Source organism: Planococcus citri, chromosome 4, assembly GCF_950023065.1.
Source record: "Planococcus citri chromosome 4, ihPlaCitr1.1, whole genome shotgun sequence".
In the NCBI taxonomy this organism is placed as follows: Eukaryota; Metazoa; Arthropoda; class Insecta; order Hemiptera; family Pseudococcidae; genus Planococcus; species Planococcus citri.
Window position 1 is genome coordinate 53,518,452 of NC_088680.1, and position 22,912 is coordinate 53,541,363.

At 35.0% G+C, this 22,912-nt stretch overlaps 1 protein-coding gene across 1 annotated transcript in view; it reads right to left on the minus strand.

Annotated features, from left to right (window-relative positions):
- LOC135845520 (cell adhesion molecule Dscam2-like) overlaps positions 1–22,912 on the minus strand; it is a 135,144-nt gene that overhangs the window by 82,946 nt on the left and 29,286 nt on the right. The window contains exon 2 of the mRNA XM_065364115.1: positions 265–336. Coding sequence (XP_065220187.1) covers positions 265–307 — 43 coding nt within the window. The 5' untranslated portion in view covers positions 308–336. The remainder of the gene's footprint in view (positions 1–264; positions 337–22,912) is intronic.

The window sequence follows — 22,912 nt, forward strand, 5'->3', positions numbered from 1 at the left end:
GACAGCTTTGCTGCTTGCTGGATTTTTGCACGCCAGTTTATTTTTCAAGAAATATACTTTCAATTGGAAAGGATTTTCATTGGATTACTCGTCGACGAGAATGTAATTTCTCATCGACGTTTCGTTTCGAGTACCCGACGACAGGGTGCGGTCGACTGTTAATATTTCAAATTGGAAATAGCAAATCGAAAACGAAATATTTTCGCGCCAATTTTACCTCTCTAGGGTTTCCTTATATATATTTATTATACTTATTACACTTACCGGTGATAATTACGACAGCCAACGTTGAAAATACACATCGCATGGTTACTCGGACCCCGAATAAATCCTCTCCTGAAAAAAAATAAAAAAATGTCGTCGATAAAATAAAATATAAAAAAATTAACCGCAGTATTTCACGATTTTTTTTTAGCTTTTGAATACAACGTCGTCAAATTTAATCTTCGAACAAGCTCGTGTTTTTTTTTCTTCCTTAGGCCATAATTTTTCAGAAATTTATTGCCGAAGAGTAATAGTATAAGTACCTAGAAGTAGGAAAAAAGGCATTCTTTAGAATTTTTGTGAAAATATTCACGCTTGTATATATAAGACGAAGAGGCTGGTTTAGCTTGCTAACGTACAAACCATGTTTTTAAACACCATTTCATAATTCTTTAACGTCAAAAGCTTTTTAAGTACGATTTCTCATGAATGTGGTTGGCAAAAGGTATCCCAGAGGTGAGAGGGAGGGGGGGGTGGTAAAAGGTATGCAATTTGGAGCAACGATATCAGGTACCTATACTACACATCAAGAGTTGTAGAGAAAAAAATCCGCCAAAATAGCCAACAACGTTGGCGGCGGCCATGATGGATAACCAAGTTTTCGTGTCAAACTATCGTGATTGATCGTTAACCAGTACACTCATTACGAAATACCTCATCTGTAGTGTTCTCTCGACGTATAAATGTGTGTCGGTTCCATTTAAATTATACGGTGTATATCCTCTATACACATCTATATACCTAGGCGTATACACGGTAATTGGAATTGTATCTCGTATTTCGAGGTTTGATCCGATATAGTACCTATACAGCTCTCTCGTCGTCATAAGCATTACGGAAAATCTATCAATTAACGAAATGGCTTCGTATTACGACTCTCTCTGGCACTTTTTGCCCGACGTTTATCGAATGGATTGGATTTTATCATGTCGATGACGGTTTGTAATTAATTCCATGTTCGTTATTTTCCTCTTGATGGATGTTTGTCCAAAGAGCATAGGAACTTGTAGTACTCGTAGTATATCTAGATACCTACCTAGTCGTGTGAACGAGAAATACGCGAAATTAGAAATCAACGTGAAGTATTACCAAGGCGTCTATCGTATCACGTCGCTGGTTCGAATTATTTATTCTCGAATTCCTTCTCGACCATTGAACGACTACGTACTATACGATACACCTGAAAATCTTGCTATTTCTAAAATGCCACCAGACTCGAGCTGGAGCAATTAAACTTTCGTAGTTTTAATACAGAATGACTTGAAGAACAATTTAGTTATGTATTCGATCAAGGTACCTACAGATGGCTGCTTGGTTTGGATAAACGAGCTACTCTAATTACATCATGTTGAGGAGCTAACAATTAAAATTCAACGTTTTACCAGACATGAAGATTTATTTGCTGGTATCATTCGATGTAATTGAATGAATTAAGTGAAGAATTAAGCTCTTTGTCTTGTTTACTTCTTTTTACGGTGTTTAGGTGTAGAACAGCTTCGAGCTGAGTTCGTGAAAATTGTGTTCAAAATGACGAAGCTGTTTTCATTTTTGAATTGTCATTAAAACAACCCTTGGAAAATTATCACGAGAGTTTCCAAAATTGAAAAAAAAAGCAATCATCTTCAAAATTGTAGAAAATAAACTAGATCATGAAAAATTGGCAGATCGAGATTAAAGAAAATTCAGACTTACAGCATAAAATTTCACAAAAAATAAATTTTACTATCACCACTCTCAAAACTTTGAGAAAAATGTCTAAAAAAAATTTCCCGCACGCTCGAACCAGCCACCAAGAGATGTAAATGAATGGTGGAAGTAAGAAAAGGGGGTATTTTTACGATACATCAGCCATCAGGTAAAGGAAAAAAATCAATCTATTTACTTGAGGTGGAAATGGTGGAATGTTCCGAACATGGGAAAAAAATCACCTATAATGTGAATTTTATCGAAGTGAAATGTCTCCGACAAAACGAGGCAAACGAGCGAAGGGAGATTTACAGGAGGCAACTGTTGTTAATGGCGATTGAACCGATTAAATGAAGCGTACTGAGAACGTTGCCGCAAAAAACGACGGTTACATTGCTTCACCGGGGGTTAGTTAATTACGCCCGAATGCGTATTGTTTTAATCAATTTAACTCGTTAACGTTTCAAGTTGATTGGTTAGTTTTTGAGAGGCAGGGTGCTGAGGTATAATGTAAGCTTACGGTTTAATAAAAAATTTGAGGAATAAAATGATATGCACTGCGTTAACGTGTTGCTAATAAGGTACTGGTAGCAGGTGTGACGGTGTTGTAATGAAATTACGTCTGCTTGATTGCATTTTTGGGGCAAAATTGGGCTAATTAGCGATCAGTGATACAATTTGGCTGGAGTGAAAGGGTAAATGGTTAAAAATTACCAAAAACAACATTTTTTACGATTTTGATATTATAAAATTAAAATTTTCTTGGATTATAAGTAAATAATTCAAATCAAATGATAAGTTGCCCAATAACTGCCAAAAGAATCATTAAACAAGAATGTCCACTCATTTCTGGAAATGATCTTCCTGACTTTTCCAGGGTTTTCCCGACCAATTTCTCCAATTTTCCAGATACTTGAAAAATGAATTACACATGCGATGAGGAGGGGGGGAGGGGGAGTGTCAAATTTTTTCAAACATTCCAAATATCGTTAATTGTATGTAGATGCACAGTTGTGCCCTTTTTTTCAAGCATGACTGTGTGCTCAATAGGGCGGCCCTTATTTAAACTTGAAGGGAATTTTTTTTTTGATTTTTTAGTGGAAAAAAATCAAGATTTTAATGTGCTGAGCTCAATCGATGGTATCAAAATTTTTAAAATTAGAGGCGTTCTGTTAAAAGAACAAAAATTGTAAGTATTAAGACGTAATAATTTGCATTGAAGCTAGACACAATGGAACAACATCATTTTTCAAAAACTTTTTAAAATTTTTATTTGAACTATTGAACCCTCAAAAATGTCTCATTGGAACCTGAAACAAATGATAAACTGGACAGAATACCTACTGAACTGAATACTGAACTGAATTGAATGCTGAACTAAATACTGAAATTTTATTTTATTCTATGTTTTTATTCACTCTTTCATCCAGTCTTTCTGTCTTTCCATCTGCCAGTCTTTTTGTCTTTTTTGTCATTTTCTTATTTTGCCGTTTCGTCTTTTCATCTTTTAGTCTTTTTGTCGTCTGGTCATCTGGTCGTCTTTTCGTCTGTCTGTCGTGTGGTCGTCTGGCCATCTTTTGTCATCTGATCATCTGGTTGTTTTTTGTTGTCTAGTTGTCTTTTGTTGTCTGGTCATCTTTTGTTGTCTGGCTGTCTTTTGATTGTCTGGCTATCTTTTGTTATCTGGTCATTTTTTGTTGTCTGGCTGTTTTTTGATTGTCTGGCTATCTTTTGTTGTCTGGTCGTTTTTTGTTGTCTGGCTGTTTTTTGATTGTCTGGCCATCTTTTGTTGTCTGGTCGTCTTTTGTTGTCTGACCACCTTTTGTTGTCTGGTCATCTTTTGTTATCTGGCTGTCTTTTGTTGTCTAGTCGTTTTTTGTTGTCTGGCTGTTTTTTGTTGTCTGGTTGTTTTTTGTTGTCTGGTCGTCTTTTGTTGTCTGGCCATCTTTTGTTGTCTGGTCGTCTTTTGTTATCTGGCTGTCTTTTGTTGTCTGGTCGTTTTTTGTTGTCTGGCTGTCTTTTGTTGTCTGGCTGTCTTTTGTTGTCTGGTTGTCTTTTGTTGCCTGGCCATCTTTTGTTGTCTGGTCGTCTTTTGTTGTCTGGTCCTCTGGTTGGCTGGTCAACTGGTCATCTCGTCGTCTTCTTTTCGTCTTTTAGTCTTTTCAATGGTAAGTGGCGCCCAAGCAAAGCGAGGGCAAAAGCTCTGGAAATTTTACAATGTTCCAAAAAAAGGACAACTTAAAGAAATACATATTTTTCAATGTCAACATGACTCAAATTTAGTTTTTTCAAGTTCCAGAGCCGTACATTTCTTTCCAAAAAAGGTGACTTCAGTAACCTAAAACGCTCAAAAAAGTAACCAAACAAAACCTAGGCAATACATTTTTAATGCAAAAAAAATTTTTTTCAAAATAAAAGCAGAACTTTTCTTTTTGTTTTAAATTAAAATCTAAAAATTAAACTCGATATAAACTTGTTCAATTTCAGCAAAATGCAGGACTTTTGGCAATTCTGATCGATTGATTTTTGCCAAAAAGTTGAGAGAGGGCCTAAAAAAGTTGGAGGAAATGTCGCCCAAACGAGCTGAAAATTGATATCCTGGAGTTTTTTGAAGCGGAAAGTTCATTTCTGGCGTTGGTTTTTCACCGAACTCACCCCATCACTTCGAAACTCGATCAAAATGCACTAAAAATGTGCCAAAAATTGAATAAGAGGTCACAGTTGAGTTTTCTGGGATGATAAGTATACAGCATGTCATAAATAGACCCCCTTTGTGAAAAAGTAGTCATAAGCTCTGTAAAAAGGACAAGGGTCCTCTATCTAGTTAACGTTGTTTTCGAAAAAATACATCAAAAAGATGTTACAGATGCATATTTAAAAACCACCTTGTGAGGTATGTTATTCCATTCAGTTAGCGTTGTTTTGAAAAAGTTGCATTCAAAATATACGTATCATTTGAAAATCCACTTCAAAGGGTATGATTTTCAATCTAACTAACGTTGTTTCTAATAAAAAAAAAAAAGTAAGAAGGATGCCTACTCCAGAAATTTAATTATCTCAAAATTTAACCAAAATCTGTCAAATTTCGCCTATCTTATTAAAAATTATCAAAAACTGAGTAATCAATTTTGACGTATTTTTAAACTCTCGAATAAAGTTACCAAATTTATACATTTTTTTCAACATTTACAAGATTGTTATGAACTTAATGAACGCAACAAAACATCACCAGAATAAAATAATGCACGCTCGGTCGTTTTCGTTTAGTCTCTGTGGTGGGAAAGTGGGGGGAGGGGGGACGACACGAGCGTATCGCTTAGATTTTAAAGATGTTTTCATGTTTTTTAAAACACCCACGCACTGTCGAAATTTATGGAGTTTTTTTTTGTGAAATTAATTGGCACTTGGGAGGCATTAACATACATTATTCTTTTAGCATTTATTGAGACTTATTAGTGATATGAAAAGCATAGTTTTTCTTACTCAAATTTTTTTCTGAAAATGCTTCAATTTTTTCACGTTTTGATAAATTTTGCTATCTTAATCGTTTTATTTTTTTATTTTTTTTTCAAATGGTTCTTATTACCTATGTCAGTGATATTGGATACTTTATGAAATGAGACTAAAACCAAATGACTAAATACTGAGATACCTAATTTAACCATACATGTTCCATGCAATCCCTACGTTACTCTCACAGCATCGAGTATTGATCTCAAGAGACAAAGATGGAGTTTGATTGACGAACGAAGCTCCACTAATGCAACACGAGAATAAATTTAATTTATTCCAGAATATGAAATTAGAATCAAGTTTCGACTAAGTAGGTATCTCTACTCGAACAGAAAAAGCCATCATTTATATAAAAAAAAAATGTTTGCCTCAATTTGGATACTCTTCTTCTCCGCTAGCATGGAGACTCCGGGTAGGCGAACGGTTAAAAATATTTAAATTAGAATACAGATACCATCAGCGGCAAATAATTACACGTGAGATTTTTAGCAACAGATCGGCAGAAAAAATTGCGTTATAAAACTTCCACCATCCACCACCCACCACCTACCACCGTTTTAATATAAACATGAAATATTTTCACGTGGTGGTTGAGGAGAGGCTGGAGAGAGAAAAAAAGCAAAGCGCAGCTCGCGAAAAAGGATGAAAAAGGATACAAGGCTGTTATCAGCGTTCATCATCAGTATTCGTATTTCTACGAACCCTTGTCAGGGTTGCGATTAAAGTGATAAGTTTGTGTCGTATCAGCGTATACACAAGGTCTGGTTTTGTTTTGAAAATAATGAACGCCATATCGGCTCGTATCTTCCGGTGGCCATAAGTACTCCTATAGCCGAGTTTATTTCGCATGCATGAACTTTTTTTCATTGCGAGTCGCCGTCTCTCTCTAGCTCACTTCGTGGACGAGATGCGATTCCGTCTAGTGCACGTTGAGCAATTTTTTTCGCACGTGTTTTACGCGGCTTTTTATGTCGCAAATACACGTATAGTTATATCCACCAAACGAGAAGAGTAGATAAAGCCATTTATTTATGTCGAATGGAATGAAATGGAACCTTTCGGTGTATGCGTTTGAAAAGAATTCCGAGACTGAACAGTTCTCAAGCCGCCGGCTACACCTCTAAACTTTTATAATGGAGTACCTACCCTTGCTGAAGAATTTTACCATGCTTTACGGCTAAAATGTCCATTTTCAATTCACCCTGCTGTCGTGTACCTTGAAAACTAGATGGGATTTTTATCCAATGTGTCCATGAAGCGTTTCGAATTCGAGATCGAATTGATAAGGGGCGAATTTTGAAAGTTTTGCTATTTTAGAAGATGAGCTTTGGGCCAGATTTGTGAAATTTTGAAAAATTTGGACGGATCTAAAACACAATTTGAATACTTAATTCTTCTAGATATTAATTTAGGGTTTTCAAACTGGACTAGAATTTTCATAAATATGCTGGAGGCTCCAGAGCTCATCATAAAATTCAAAATCCCTTCTCGTTAATCGGAGTAGAGAGAAAAAAATCGTTCTCAAAACAGTTTCTATCAATTTTTGAATTTTTTAAAAATTTGTCAAAAATCAAAAATGAACTTTTGAGGACATATTCTTTTGATCTAGCCTGATTTCGTTCAATTCGATGAACGTGAGTTGAAAAATAAGCTCCATTATTTGCAGATTTTTCTACCTCATTCAAAATTCCATTTTTGAAAATTTCTTCAAAATTCTAAAATCAAACTCCAGTCCCTAAAATTTTAGTTTTTGGGGTATTTTTGCACCCTCTTTCAACCTGGTTTTACTCGAACATGGAATTTCTTTCGCCAGTTCGAATTCCTTCCTCGACAATTCAGAATCGAACCACCAAGACTATACAACCAGCAAAAAAAACACCTGCACCAGAATCATTATTCTTGTCGAGGAAAAAAAATCGCGAATAATATCAATATATGCAAAATTAATTTATTACAAAAATTACGATCGTTGCATTGGCAATAATTGTCGTAAAAGTTGCGCAAGTTGAAAAAAAAGAGCTTACTCGCAGGAAAACAAAACTAGCAGCGATGAAAGAGCAATATAAAGACGTACCGTCTGTTCATCGGTTGCGGATATGATATCCGGAATAATACCATAAATTTCTACTATCCGATTTTTATTCGGATAGAAATAAATTTAAAATGCAATTGAGATTTATATTCATCTGTTACGCCGCCTCACCGTATAACTATCTACTATAGTCAACCACACCCTGGGTTACCGCAACAAATTATTTTTTTTTCTTTTCATATCGTACGAGTATAGTAAACTGTTTTGTGAAAACTTTTCCTCGTTTAATAACGTTGTAAAAAGTTAACTTTTCTTTGAATCGGATTCAGAATTAATAACGTTGAAAATTCAATATAGCAAGTTTAAAAGGCCAAGTGTACGTCGTTGTGGTTTTACCTATCAACCTGTCCCTTCCGCGTGCCACGTCTACCTTTTTCTTATACTTCGAAGTGTTAGCTAATTATAAAAAGAACAACTACATTCGCACTTTTTTGTCAGTTTGACGATTGATTTTTTTTATCGCGAATTTCGAGCGAAAGTTTTCTTTTAAAGTTGTGCTTGCTTTATGAAATACCGCTCAGCTTATTAACAAAACTTTGGGTGCGATACTTACTCGTCGATTCTGATGATTGGGAGATTTTGGCGTTGTTTTTTTTTCAAACCTTTAATACTTTTTGAGGGACGATTTTCGGGGTTTTGTCAATTTTCAATCGTTGCAGGTAGCCAACTCTTGAAAGTATAGAATGACAGTGTTTAGACCATAGCAAATAGGAGGGTGTGTAAGGATAATGCATTTTTGAGGAGCGAATGCGACAGAATTAAACTGAAATAAAATCCTGCAAGTGACAGCATCAAAAATTCACCCAAAATCCCGAATAATTGATTTTCCAAATTTATAATTTTTTATTGCAGATCCGATTTTTTCAAGACTACCTACTTAGAATTTTAAATTTCAGAATTTCTAATTTTTCATTATTTTGCTCTTCTTTTTCATTTTCAAGAATTTATTTCAAGTGATTTTTGAAACTTTCAATTTTTCTTTGTTTCTTAGACCTATTGCATTTGAAATTTCGACTTTTTAAATTGCATGATGATTTGTTTGGTCATTTTATTGATTTGAGGTGGGCTTTTCCACACTTGAGATTGATTTTTCCACTGCAGATCAAACTTCTTTAATAACTCAAATTTTTTCTATTTACTTCCCAAAATTACTTTTTATTATTTTCTGACACCATTTTAAGCTACAAAATTCAAGTTTTGCTTTTGTGCTCTTTATTGATTCAATTTTCTTATTAAACATCCGATTTTTCAAAGCCTGTAAACTTTGAATTTCATCTTTTCTGATTTGTTGTATTCATTTACGATGTCTTTTATTTTCCTTTATTTACTTTGACTGATTTCTCACAATTTTAATTTTTTCATTTAAAAAAATTGTTTTTAGTACGTACGTTTTATATGTATTTGAAGTATCTACATAATTATATGCTCATTAATTGTTCAAATTTCTGAATAAAAAATTTAATTCTCTAAAAGAAATATTTTTCTGGATTTCGGAAAACAAAGGATTCGATATTTTGGCATTTGGGAAAACGGTATTCGGGAAATATCCCATTCGGGAAATTTCGGTTCGGGAATTCGGATTCGGGAAAATGACCGTGAATCCAGTTGCCCTAATAATTGAGGAACATTAAAATGTCAAAATAAAGGAGGGCTGAATTTTGAGAATTCAGCAAAATTTAGTAAAATGAATTTTTGTCCAGTACTTATGCAAATTAAAGGGACTACGAAAAGTTTTTGAAAAAAAATCGTAATCAGAAAAATTATCAAAAAAATGGACGAGCCACGCGACGAGACAAAAAAAATTCGACTGATTTTCTTTTTCAAATTCAGTATGGACGTAGAAATAAGATTTACCTACTTGAAGGAAACTGAGAAATTTTTTCAAATTTTCCAAAACAATGAAATCACTTTGAAAACAACTTTCAAGATTAAAAATCATTCTATGGGCTTCCATTTTATTGTGATTACCTCGAAAAAATACGTAGCCTGTTATGTACATTGTATTTTAGGTATTCTACACTTTCTCGTACTTTTTTGGGGGGAGGGGGGAATGGGAGGATTGTTGACGATTGTAGTTCCTTCTTCAACTCTTAAAAACCATTTTCTGAAATACTCTCCAGAAATTCTTGAACTAGCTGACACACTCCAACTTGAAAAAAACAAATCTGCGTCAAATTAGCTTGATTTACAGTCCTTGAAAGCATTTTTTTTAGCGTTGGATTTTTTAGAATTTAAAACTGAACATTTTTTTTTTCAGATGAAACAAACCTATATAGTGAGGTTAATCCTTTAACTCAAAAACAACCACTTTTCGCAGCAACTCCGAAATTTTTTAGTACCTATGTGTACGTATGTATTTAAATCATTATACGAGGAGGGCCAAAAAATGAACTGCAGTCCCTGTAACTATAAAAGATGATGTTTTGAAACTCTAGATTTGTCAGTTTGAAGGTGAATTTTTCAATTTTAACCAACAAGTAAATCAAAAAACGCATGAAAATGAAATTCTGAAATACAAAATGTAGCCGCAGTGGTTTATTCTTCATTAGCCCAGGTGTATTTTGTTGAGTCCATTACTTCTTGGGCACCTCATAAGAATATACAAACAATTCTTCAAAAACTGATAATCCAGGCCCACAAATAGTGTTTCATCTTCCCCTCCACGTGAAGAAAACTGAACGATGGAAAATTTGAAAGAACACAAATTTTTTCAGCAATTTTAGGGGAAGAGAATTCAAAATTATGATTTAATTTTATTCAAAGTACCATGAAAGCCATTTGAAAGGTTCTGAAAATCTTAGAAAATTGCTTCAAATTTTTTAGTATGTACTTTGACCATATTAGGAGCTTTAACGCGAAAAGGAGCTCGGGGGGGGGGGGTGCTTTAGTATTGAAAAAATGAGCCAATATTCAAACTCAGAGCCTTCGAATTTGCATCAATAAACATGCCATTTTTCAGCTGGAATTTTTTTGAATTTTGATCTTTTCTCCGTTTCTTCCAAAGTTTTGAAACATGGAAGGTAAAAAAAGGTCTCTTCTTCTCTCTTTATCGAGTTTTTTTGGTTCAATGTTGAGTTTTTCAAATCTCAATTAGGTACTGGGCTTGAATCGCCTGTGTATTTCCTTCAAAATTCCATCAATAGATTTACTCTTAGATCAATTAGTCTTGAGATGATCACGTTCAAATTTCAGAGGCATCGGGCTATAACCCCTTCCCCGTTCTCCCCCCCCCCCGAAAACCTTCTGGATGATTAGTGGAAAAATTCTATGGTTATCGAAGAGCCTCGTATGAATTTAGCTTTTTTTGTTGCCATTAATATTTTTTATCGTCTCAGTACATATTAATTTTTAAATATGTACAATTCTTATCAAAATTCAAAATTCATTCATAAATGAAAAGATCGAACGCTATCAAACCGATTAAGTTAATTGACCACGACAATTTTCACAAACTACATCCCTCCTTTCTTCAACTTCAAAAACATCTCCAACTTGAAGGGGAAAAAATGCATCAAATCAACAGCATTATCGTACTTTCTATACTCTCGTCCACGTTGAGAAAAATACATATACAAATAACTCTTACCATTTCGTTCCAAATAATCCGAAAATTTTCGAATTTCTCAGACATCTATTTGGAAAAAGGTATTCGCCGGAATTTCTATAGCAGGTATTTTTATTCCAACAGTCTTGATAATGATAAACCAACCGTTGGAAACATTGAATTGAAAAAATGTAGAGGTATTCCGCGTATAAAATAGGAAATCTTATAAGAAGGTTTTATAAAAAAAATTGAATGCTCGTCACGTGAGTTTTCAATACAAACTTCTATATTTCCATCACGATAGACGATTTACTTTACCCCGTTGTGTAATTTTTCTTTCTTCAACTGTGACGTTGTTGGTTTCCTTCAACTATGAAAATGTGGTTTTTTAATTTAATCCGAGGTGTTTTCGGTAGGTTGGTAATTCTCTATTGAGTAATTATTCAAAAGTAGGTATTGTGGTAGGTACTTTTTCGAGTGATTTGTGGTTTAGAAATGAATTGACCATTCGGTGAAAAATTAGATTATTTGTTTCGTAGGTAGGCTTCGAAAGCAATTTTTTGATTACCCTGATCTCATTCCCCTTCTCTCTTTGAACGTCAACTTTTTATTTGAATAAAACCATGTTGTTTGGAAAGAACGTGGGCTGCGACTTCCACAATTCAAAATTTTGGCTGCCAAATTGGTTTTATAATTTCTGGTAAATTTTAAAAAAATCCAGAATCGATCATTTTTCGAGATTTTAATTTTACCATAATGATGAAAAAAAATCCCTCAAATTTTTGAAAGAGGGTGTTGGCAACACTGCTCCGTCTGTCTCGAGTTTTGAACTCTCGAGAGAAAATATTCTATATTGAATATATACTCAAATGCATTTTGCTCGGTGTACTTTTCAAAATTTCCACATCGAATTTTAACAACTATTGTAATGAAATCATTTTTATTGAAAAAAGAATTGTTTGATTTGAAGAGGAAAAAGAAAAGAAAGGAAAACGATCGAGCTGCGTGAATAATAACGCATTTGGACGAGTATTTTGAACTTTGATGGTAAAAGTAAACGACAGAATGCCAATACCACGCGATATTCGTTCACATTTTATACGGTTCATTTACATTTTTTATATTAACTCTGCATCCTTATATATTTGAGGACCGATTTCGCGAATGAATATGAGTGGTAGGTAGACGTATAAAAGATGGAGAAGCAGGTCCTATAGGGTATTCGTACATCGTCAGCAGCGAATAGATTCGTACTGTAGATTAAAGTTGTGTGTTTTTCTCTCACTTTATTATTTACTTTATTCGTCGCGTTTAAATTCAACTCGCTAAAAATTCATTTACCTAGTTGTAAATCGAACTTCTTTTCTCGCCAGCTTCTTGTTCCTGTGTGAGAAAAAAAAATGAGAATGAAAAAGACGTTCAAAAGGTTATCATATTTCCTTATAATGTTCTCGTTGTTGGCGGGTAGGTACATAGATGTGCGGCGCAGACGGAGAAAATTGCCATCCGAGGAATTTCGTTCGTTGCTTTCTTCGTGACTCGATTCCTGGGTAATGGAGTGTAAAGTAGGTATAGCGCGATGGCTGTAACCCGTTAAAAGCATTATCATCTGCACTATCGTAAGTTCCTCTGCCTATCCTTTGTGTTGCGCTACTTAATGTTAATTAAATGACGTATGAGAAGGAAATGAGTTACTTCAAATGTTCTTTTTAGTGAATTCTACTTCAAAAGTTTCATGCTCAGCATAAATAGCGGTAGAAGTACGTGATTCGCTTTTAACACTTTAATTTCCTTTCGGTTATTATATCTTCAATTTTTTTGCGCTTCCTCTTTTTTTCTTCTTCTCCGCCGCGCGTCTCTTTTGGTAGTCTTCTTTGTTGAAAATTTTAACATCTTTTCATCTTTTACGAAAATGGTAAAAAGTTGCGCGAAAATGTTCTATTGCCAGCGTATTTGTTGAACGGGTTAAGTCTTTAAAGCGTTCACAGGGATTTGCTTTTTCCTATGCTCTCTGTGCTTTTCCAACGTGTCGAGAGTAATTTTATGCACTCGCTTGTCGAAGGATTAAAATTTCGCCAAGTTACGCGATTAAAATTTCAAGTGCAAACAAATTTCACTATTTTAACTTTCTTTCAGGCGAGTTGTCGAGTTTTTTATCGTTGTTGAGGGACTAGTTTGTTTCGTATAGTTTGGAATTTACTTATACTAGAGAATCGTGACTCTCTTCATTTTATTTTGAGTTGAAATTTTTTTTTGCAGAATTGGACTTTACTTAGGTAGTTGAAGTAAAAGCTGAGAATTTCATTAAAACAGTCTATGAGACCTTTTTTTTGGAGGAGAGAGGGGGAATCCATCAGCTTGTAACAAAAAAATTAGTTGAAATTCTTTTTTTGATGTTTTCCCAAAAAATTTGATCAAAATTGAGGGGAACCCATTCAGAATACGGAGACCATGGAACGAAGAATTATTTAGATATTTTATTCAAAGTAAAAAAGTATAAAAATTGAGTTTTTCTCAATTTTTAAATCTGACTCGAATGTATGAGAATTGTTGTTGCACAAAAACATTTAGACACTGTCCTTCAAATCCCTCTTCCTTAGGGAATCAGGTGTGAAAATTACAGTGATTGCACAATCCTTTCTCCCCCATCGTATGTAAAGCTAGGTACCAACCAAACATTTTCGAGAAAGCTTGGAAAATTTAAGAGTCATAAATAATTTGTCCTGATGCGGAAAGACAACCCAAAACAAAACAACTACATATAAATTGATAAAATAACAGTGGAATTTTTAAATTTAGTCAATCACTGGAAATCTTTGGTTAATTTTTAATGAAGTAGGTAATATTGATTTTGGACAAATTTTCAGTGAGTCTTGACGAATTACAGGCAATGCTTGAGAATAAATTCACCAATAATTTGTGGTGAAATTAGTAGGTATGTACTGCTAATTGTTAATAGATTTAGTGATAATTATTGATAAATTACTGGTGATTTTTGGTAAATTACTGGTAATTTTTGGTAAATTACTGGTAATTTTTGGTAAATTCTGGTATAATTTTTGGTAAATTCTGGTATAATTTTTGATGAATTACTGGCATAATTTTTGGTAAATTACTGGTACAACTTGTGGTAAGTTACTCGTAGAACTTTTGGTAAATTACTGGTACAACTTTTGGTAAATTACTGGTATTTTTTGGTAAATTACTGGTAATTTTTGGTAAATACTAGTAATTTTTGGTAAATTCTGGTATAATTTTTGGTAAATTCTGGTATAATTTTTGGTAAATTACTGGCATAATTTATAATTTTTGGTAAATCACTGGTATAATTCTTGGTAAATTGCTGGTAATTTTTTTAGGTAAACTGGTATTTCTTTGTTAAATTTTTGGTAATTTTTTTTTGGTGCATTAGTATTTCTTTTGCTTTTTGGTAAATTATACTTACAGTGACGGCAAAACTTTTGCATTTCTTTTCAGTTTCAGTTTTCATTTTTTAGTTTTAGTTTTCTCATTTTGGTTTTAGTTTTAGTTTAGTTCCACTTTTTCCCATAAGATTCTTATACCAAAAAGCATTTTTGATTTTTTCAGTTTCAGATTTAATTTACATTTCTTTATTTTTAGGTTCAGTTTTGATTACTGACAATTTTTGGGTACATTACAAGTGGTAATTTTTTTTGGTAAATAACAGGTAATTTTATGGTAGATTTGTGGTACCTGAATGAATGGTAAATTTGTGGTAATTTTCTGGTAAATTACAGGTAATCTATAGGTAAATTACAGGTAATCTATAGATGAATTACAGGTAAACTACAGGTAATCTATAGGTGAATTACAGGTAATCTATAGGAGCATTACAGGTAATTTTTTGGTAAATTACAGGTAACTTTCTGGTAAATTACAGCCCGACAGGTAACTTTCTGGTAAATTACAGGTAATTTTCTGGTGAAGCACAGGTAATTTTCTGGTAAATTACAGGTATTTTTTTTGTGAATTATAGGTAATTTCCTGGTAAATTACAGGTAATTTTCTGGTAAATTACAGGTAATTTTCTGGTAAATTACAGGTAATTTTCTGGTAAATTACAGGTAATTTTCTGGTAAATTACAGGTAATTTTCTGGTAAATTACAGGTAATTTTCTGGTAAATTACAGGTAATTTTCTGGTAAATTACAGGTAATTTTCTGGTAAATTACAGGTAATTTTCTGGTAAATTACAGGTAATTTTCTGGTAAATTACAGGTAATTTTCTGGTAAATTACAGGTAATTTTCTGGTAAATTACAGGTAATTTTCTGGTAAATTACAGGTAATTTTCTGGTAAATTACAGGTAATTTTCTGGTAAATTACAGGTAATTTTCTGGTAAATTACAGGTAATTTTCTGGTAAATTACAGGTAATTTTCTGGTAAATTACAGGTAATTTTCTGGTAAATTACAGGTAATTTTCTGGTAAATTACAGGTAATTTTTTGGTAAATTATAGGTAATTTTCTGGTAAACTACAGGTAATTTTTTGGTAAAGCACAGGTAATTTTCTGGTAAAGCACAGGTAATTTCCTGGTAAATTACAGGTTATTTCCTGGTAAAGCACAGGTAATTTCCTGGTAAATTACAGGTTATTTCCTGGTAAAGCACAGGTCATTTCCTGGTAGATTACAGGTAATGTTTTGGTAAACTACAGGTAATTTTTTGGTAAAGCACAGGTAATTTTCTGGTAAAGCACAGGTAATTTCCTGGTAAATTACAGGTTATTTCCTGGTAAAGCACAGGTAATTTCCTGGTAAATTACAGGTTATTTCCTGGTAAAGCACAGGTCATTTCCTGGTAGATTACAGGTAATGTTTTGGTAAAGTACAGGTAATTTTAGGTAATTTTCTGGTAAATTACAGGCAATTATCTGGTAAATTACAAGTAATTTTCTGGTAAATTACAGATAATGCCCTGGTAAATCACATGTAATTTCTTGGTAAATTACAGGTAAGTTCTTGGTAAATCACGTGTAATTTCTTGGTGATATACAGGTAATTTCCTGGTAAATTACAGGTAATTTTTTAGTTAATTACACCCTACTTTCTGTAAAATTACACACAATTTACTGGTAAATTATAGGTAATTCTTTTAGTTAATTACAAGTGGATAATTTTTTGGTAAATTATGGTTTTCAATGTGTGGTAAATTACTAAAACAATTTTGAAAATTACTGGTAATTTTTTGGTAAATTACTTACAGTTTTCTGGTAAAATTCAGGCAGTTTTCTGGTAAACTATTGGTAAATTTTTGCAAATTACTTATTAGCATAAACTAGTAATATTTTAAATTTCTGGTAATTGTGGTAAATTACCGGTCATTTTTGGTAACACTAATTTTTTTAAAACTACTGGTAATTTTGGTGTATGAGATCTTTAATTTTTCAATTGGGCAGTACATGAGTAGTTTTGTTTAGCTCTTTATAATATTGTCACATCTCTCTCTAAAAAGTGTCCTTATAATTTGAAATTTTCTGAATAAGGTATAGATGTCAAGTAAAATATTATTTTTTGATTCGAATAAACTGGTCAGAATTACATGAGAATTGTTACAGTTTAGCGTAGCTTCAGAATTATCCGATGTAGGATACAAACATTATAATATGAACTAGTACCATCGCACACTTGCCATAAACGAACCCCAAAAACAGTAACAAACTTGGGATGTACTTAAGGTGAACATGGCCGGGTATTTGTTAATCTACTAATTGAATTTTTCATAGCGGTAAAAACTTAATCAACTACACGGATGGTGAATTTTCCACTTTTCTAAAACCACCACAGTACAGCGTAGGTAGGTAGGCTGCCAGTGGTGGCGTTGACAAGGCGCGTACCGTATTAAAAATATACTCGTGCCATACTCTTATCGCATACCTACAATACTAGACGAAAGAATTACGTCTGCGCTCATAGAGAAGGAGGAGCAAACAAATAACAACTTGGACCAGTTGCTCAAAAAGTACTTCGATCCTGTAAATAAAACCCTTAGCGAAATCAACACTAAGGTTGGAGATCATGAAAACAGAATTTTGGCGATTGAGAACCAACTAAAGGATGCTAACCTCGGAGGCTGTGACTGCTCGGAAAGATGCGACGACCTGGCGGCTAGGCTCTCTCAATGCGAGGGTAAATTGGAACAAACGGAGAATTACCTTCGGAGGAATAATGTTGTATTCTCAGGCATCCCTATGCAAGCGGAAGAGAGCCCTATCGAGGTGGCAATTGCTGCCGGTTCCATCGTCGGTATTCAATTGAATTCGAGGGAGATAGTAGCGTGTCATCGTTTCCAACAGCCTGCTGATCCCGACAGACCCCCCAACTTTGTTGTCAAATTTGTCCATCGGAGCTTGAAAGAAGATATTATTCGTGAGTATAGGAGGAGGAAACCTAGAGCGGATCTTTTTGGCGGCAGTAGCAGCGTTAATGTCTTCGCCTTTGAACATTTAGCGCCGCTTACGGCATCTCTGTTGCGTGAAGCAAAAAAGAAACTCGGTGCTAGAAATATCATTTCCCGAAATGGTGATCTGTTCCTTCGGGGATCCGCCTCATCCCCCCCGCAACGCATTGTAAACTTCCAGCAAATCGGAGTTTTGGCTCAGGGTAACAACACTTAGCCTATTACCTTTCAATTCGTTTTTTTTAATTTACCTTTCTTTGTATTTATACTCGTAGTATTCACTTATATTTCTTTACTCTTATTATTATATGCGTGTTATATGTGTAAATATTGGCTCAGTGAGAAAGAATTTTGATAAACTTACGTCCTTTTTGGGTAATTCAACTCTCGAATACGATGTAATCATATTACCAGAAGCTTGGATCAGGGAGGACGAAAAATGCAGGTACAACCTATCCGGGTACTTTGTTTTTTACGAGGAGGAAAAAAGTAGGAGTTCAGGGGGGGTACTAGTCTATATCAAAAATGGCCTACAGGCTAATGTCACTGGAGTTTCACGAGTGACTTTCAACATGGTTATTATAAAAATGCTGAATGGGCCTAATATACTAGGTGTTTATCGTTTACAACGCACTTCAGTAAAATCATTCGTAAAGGAACTGGGAGAGGAGATTGAGAACTACGTGTCTGGTAGTATGGTTCTGGTGGGCGATATGAACATTGATATTTCTATTGACTCGGTGGTAAATGCCGACTACATGAATATGCTTGTATCAAGGGGGTTTAGGTGTCATTTCAGGGACTACACGAGGGAAGTAGGGCCTTCTAGGACTTGTATCGATCATCTTTTTTCTAAAGGGTTTGATATCATAGACGATGAGCAGGGTAAAATAACTTTTCGAATATTGAAGGCAAATCTAGCTGATCATCATGCCATTGAGTGTTCATTTAACGATTGTAATGTACCATTAATTACTGAAAAAATTGTACTTAGGGTGCACAACTGGGGGAAAATTAAGAACGATCTTCGTAAAATAAAATGGCTCAGCACTGATGATACCCTTCCGGTTAGTGACTTATTTGACTCATTTTTGGCCAAGTTGAAAAAAGTATTAGAAAGACACACGGGCACAACATACTTAAGTGGTGGCCAAAAGCGCAGGAGCCCTTTTGCTTCACCTTTGCTGATTCATCTCTCGTCTTTGAAGGCTAAGCTGTACAAGGACCTTCTGAATGATCCGGAAAATGACAACATAAAATTAGAGTACAGAGAAGTGTCAAAAATGGTTGTTAGGCAGAGTAGGATAGACAAAAAAGAGTTTCACTCGAGGGTACTTGATAACTTGGGTAATAACCCGCGTAAATACTGGCAGCACATAAAATCAATCAAGGGCTCAAAAAGCGAGGACCTAGTCACAGTTACATTGGAGGATGTGGGGGTTGAAGCAAGGGGGAACGAGGTCATTGTAGCTAATGCATTTAACAAGAGTTTCATAGAATCCGTCGAGAAAATAACACCTGTAGCTTGCGCCCTTCCTGCCGACCAAAATTTTCCAGTCAAACAAGTAAGAGATACCATAGGGCTACTCGAGATATTGGACTACGATGTCATCAAGGCTGTGAACTCAATACCCAACACAGGTTCGGTTGGCCTTGATGGCATTCCTAACAGATTATTTAAAGAGAACATTCAGGTCCTCGCCCCACACATGTGCAAATTATTCAATAAGTCTATTGAGCAGGAGTGCTTCCCATCTGTGTTGAAGGATTCAGTTGTAGTCCCCATTTACAAATCTGGCAACAAAATGGACCTGGGTAATTACAGGCCTATTTCGCTTCTCCCCACCCTGTCAAAAATCTTTGAAAAAGTTATAAAAGAGAAAATTATGATATTTTGGGACAAAAACAGTTTTTTTGCAACTCCTCAGTATGGTTTTCTTCCTAATAAAAGTACTACGGATGCTCTGATCGACCATGTGTCCATGATAACTCGTGAACTTGATAATAGTGAGAAGGTTGCTGCGGTATATTTGGATCTTAGCAAAGCATTTGATGTTGTCGATCACAATATTTTACTAAAAAAGCTCTCAAATGCGGGAATCCGTGGGAAATTGCTTGGATGGTTTGTTTCATACTTGGGGGGTCGGAAGCAGGCAGTCAAAATTCATGGGAAACTGGGGGACTTTATCCAAACTAGCAGGGGTGTTCCACAAGGCAGCGTTCTGGGACCAATTCTTTTTTTGGTATATTTGAATGATATTTTTGGACTCGATGTTGGTGGCTCCCTGTTCGCTTTCGCCGATGACATTGCTTTGGTAATTAGTGCTGGATGGAGAGAGTACTTGATTAATCGTATAAATAATGCCCTGAATAAGTTGGCTGCCTGGTTTTGATCTCACAAACTCTGCCTTAATACTACAAAGACCCAGCTTATTGCTTTTTGCTACAGGGGGGAAATGGATATTAGTGGGGCATGTTATCTCCATAGGAACAATTGTAGCGGTTCTTCCTCTTGTGGTTGTGAGCCTCTGGGTCAGGTAGAGAGTGTCTCATATCTCGGCGTCAAAATTGATTCTAAATTAATGTGGAAAGAGCAAAGTTTAGGCCTACAAATCAAACTCAGAAAATTAAATTATCTTATCCACTATTTGGCTCTTCATTTTAATCCCTATCACATGTTGAAAATTTATTATGCGTTATATCACTCGGTACTGCAATATGGAATTCTAGTTTGGGGGGGTGCAGCTGACTGGCATATAGAGCCCATTGCTCTCTTGCAACGTTGGGCTGTTAAGGAAATTGTGGGTTTGAAAAAATGGGACAGTTCGAGTGAGGCCTTTAAAAAACTTAATATTTTGAATGTTAGAAATTTGTACAAATATCAGGCAGTTAATTACGTAATGAAAAGGAGGGATGCATTTGGGGTTAGGGAAAATGAAAGAAGTAGGCGGGCTTGCAAGCTTGAGGCAAAAATACCCTGGTTCCATTTTGGTAGATCCAACAACCAAGCTCCAGCGATGCTACCAAGAGCCTTTAACGAAGCTATGGCAAAGAACTACTCGAATTGTAAGGCTTTAAGAACTGGACTAATTCAGAGTAACTCGGGATAGATAAATTGAGATAAATCTGACAGAATAAAAAAATCTTACTTCATCTCCTCTGGTGTCTGCCTCGCCTCAAAGTCGATTTTGTCTCCTACTCTGCCTAAGCTACAGCTTCTTGGGATACCTCCTTATGATGTACCTTGGGTTTTCACCTAATGATGCTTGAAGGTCATTCATTCACCTACCTGTTTATTTACTTACTTATGTATTTGTTTAATTGTGTACTGCTCCCCCCCCCGCGGACTTGTATTGTTTTTCTCTCCTTCCCCCACCCCCGGCCTATTGATTGCAAAATATCTTTGTATGCTACAGTGATTTTATATCCTATTAATTTTCTGGTTGATACTGTGTTCTACCTTGTTTTCGCTTTACTTTTATACGTGCCTTATGTTAATAGGTACTGATCTCATCCTATGTATCTATTGGTACTACTCGTATTATTACAAAGGTCAATCAACAAGTAAGTTTCCCTTGTTCAGAAACTTAGGAAGAGAAATACCTAGGAACTTGAAATTTTTAGGGAATCTTGATACAACCTTTGAGCATCACTCTGCAAAATTTTATTCGGATCCGTTCAGTTGTTCGTTTATAATGAGAGTTTGAAGATGTGGTAGGAGTCTTATAGCGGGTCCGAGTTGAAACTTAAATTGATTTCACGATGGGGATTGTGCCAAATTTGCGAGGCATAGTGATGCACTCAACCCTGTTTTTGGTTACCATTGTGTTAAGGAACTTGTTTACATCATTCTTACACAAATTCTGACAATTCTTTTGACATGCAGCAACATGAACAGCGAAATTTTGTTTGTGATGCAGCACATTCAAATTTTGCGATACTGAAAATGACTTTCAAAGTTCAATAATGTTTTTTAGGCAGTCAAATATGAAGCATCATGCTCACATATGATGTTTTTGATACTGATATTAAGATTATTGTGTATAATTTCATCAATTTTGGCTGCTGAGTTCGTTTTTGAAACACTAGTTGTGCAACCTACCCTGTGATCACTTATCACACTCGTGCGCTCCCGCCGGATTTTCGGCACCACTCACATATTTTTCAAATTAGGACAATTTTTTCTTCATAGAGGATCAGTAGGCATCTGTAAAAATCCATTGACGTATTTTTTTCGAAATTAAAAATTTTTTTTACTCCTTGTTGAGCCACTTGAACCTCGGACACGCTATAAAACTCCTATCACATCTTCAAACTCTCATTATAAACAAACTACTGAACGGATCCGAATAAAATTTTGCAGAGTGGTGCTCAAAGGTTGTATCAAGATTCCCTGAAAATTTCAAGTTCCTAGGTATTTCCCTTCCTAATTTTCTGAACAAGGGAAACTTACTTGTTGATTGACCTTTGTATTATTTATTATTATTCTTTTTTTTTCTCTTTTTTGTTATTTTTCATTTTTTGTATTCTTACTTTACTTTGTTATTGCTAAGTAGTAGTTACAGCACGTTTGTTTCTCTGGTTATGGTAAGACTGTGGTAGCCACCCCCGCTCGCGTCTCGGCGCATAGGGGTTCTTGTTTTGTTAAAATTGTACTCCACGAAAGTAATAAATAAATACTACTACTACTACTACTACTACTACCTACCTATACCTAGTTCGTATCCATGAAGCTGTCTGTAGACGTCGGCTGGCTGACCTTATAATATTAAGGGTGTGAATTACCATTTAATAAATTCAACATGCCGTCGAAACCGCGCTAATATCTCAAAGAAAATCGAGCCCTTTTGTCGTGCTCTCCATTCAAGAGAACGAGCATAATACTAAATTCGGAATTTAATTATAATGAAAAATGAAATTACTACTACTACGCGAAGCATACCGACTCTGGAAAGCCATAGGTAGCGTCAAATTCTACATCGGTATAGTCGAAGAGAGCGAGAGCAGAGAGGCAGATACGTATAGTAAGTATACGTAAACATCGTTCAAGCTTCAAGGCACACAACTAAAGTGGAGGTGGGTTTTCAACAAAGTGTGTACCCTCCGCGAATAACCGTAATAATTAAGAAGCAAAGAGCAAATTACAATAAAATTTGCTCCAACATGTTTTGCAGCGAGAGTTACCACGATGCGAAAATTTTCACCGAGCTGGAGTTTAAAATAGGACGCTTCATTAACGCGAATTCATCTCTTGACGGTATTCCTCAATTATTATGAAAAGACACTCGTTATTTTTGCGATTTACCGTGTTAAAATGACGTTAACATAGGCATCTGTTAACTCTTGTTAAGATTAAAGTTACACGATTACTATCCTTAATGTGACAGCTTGA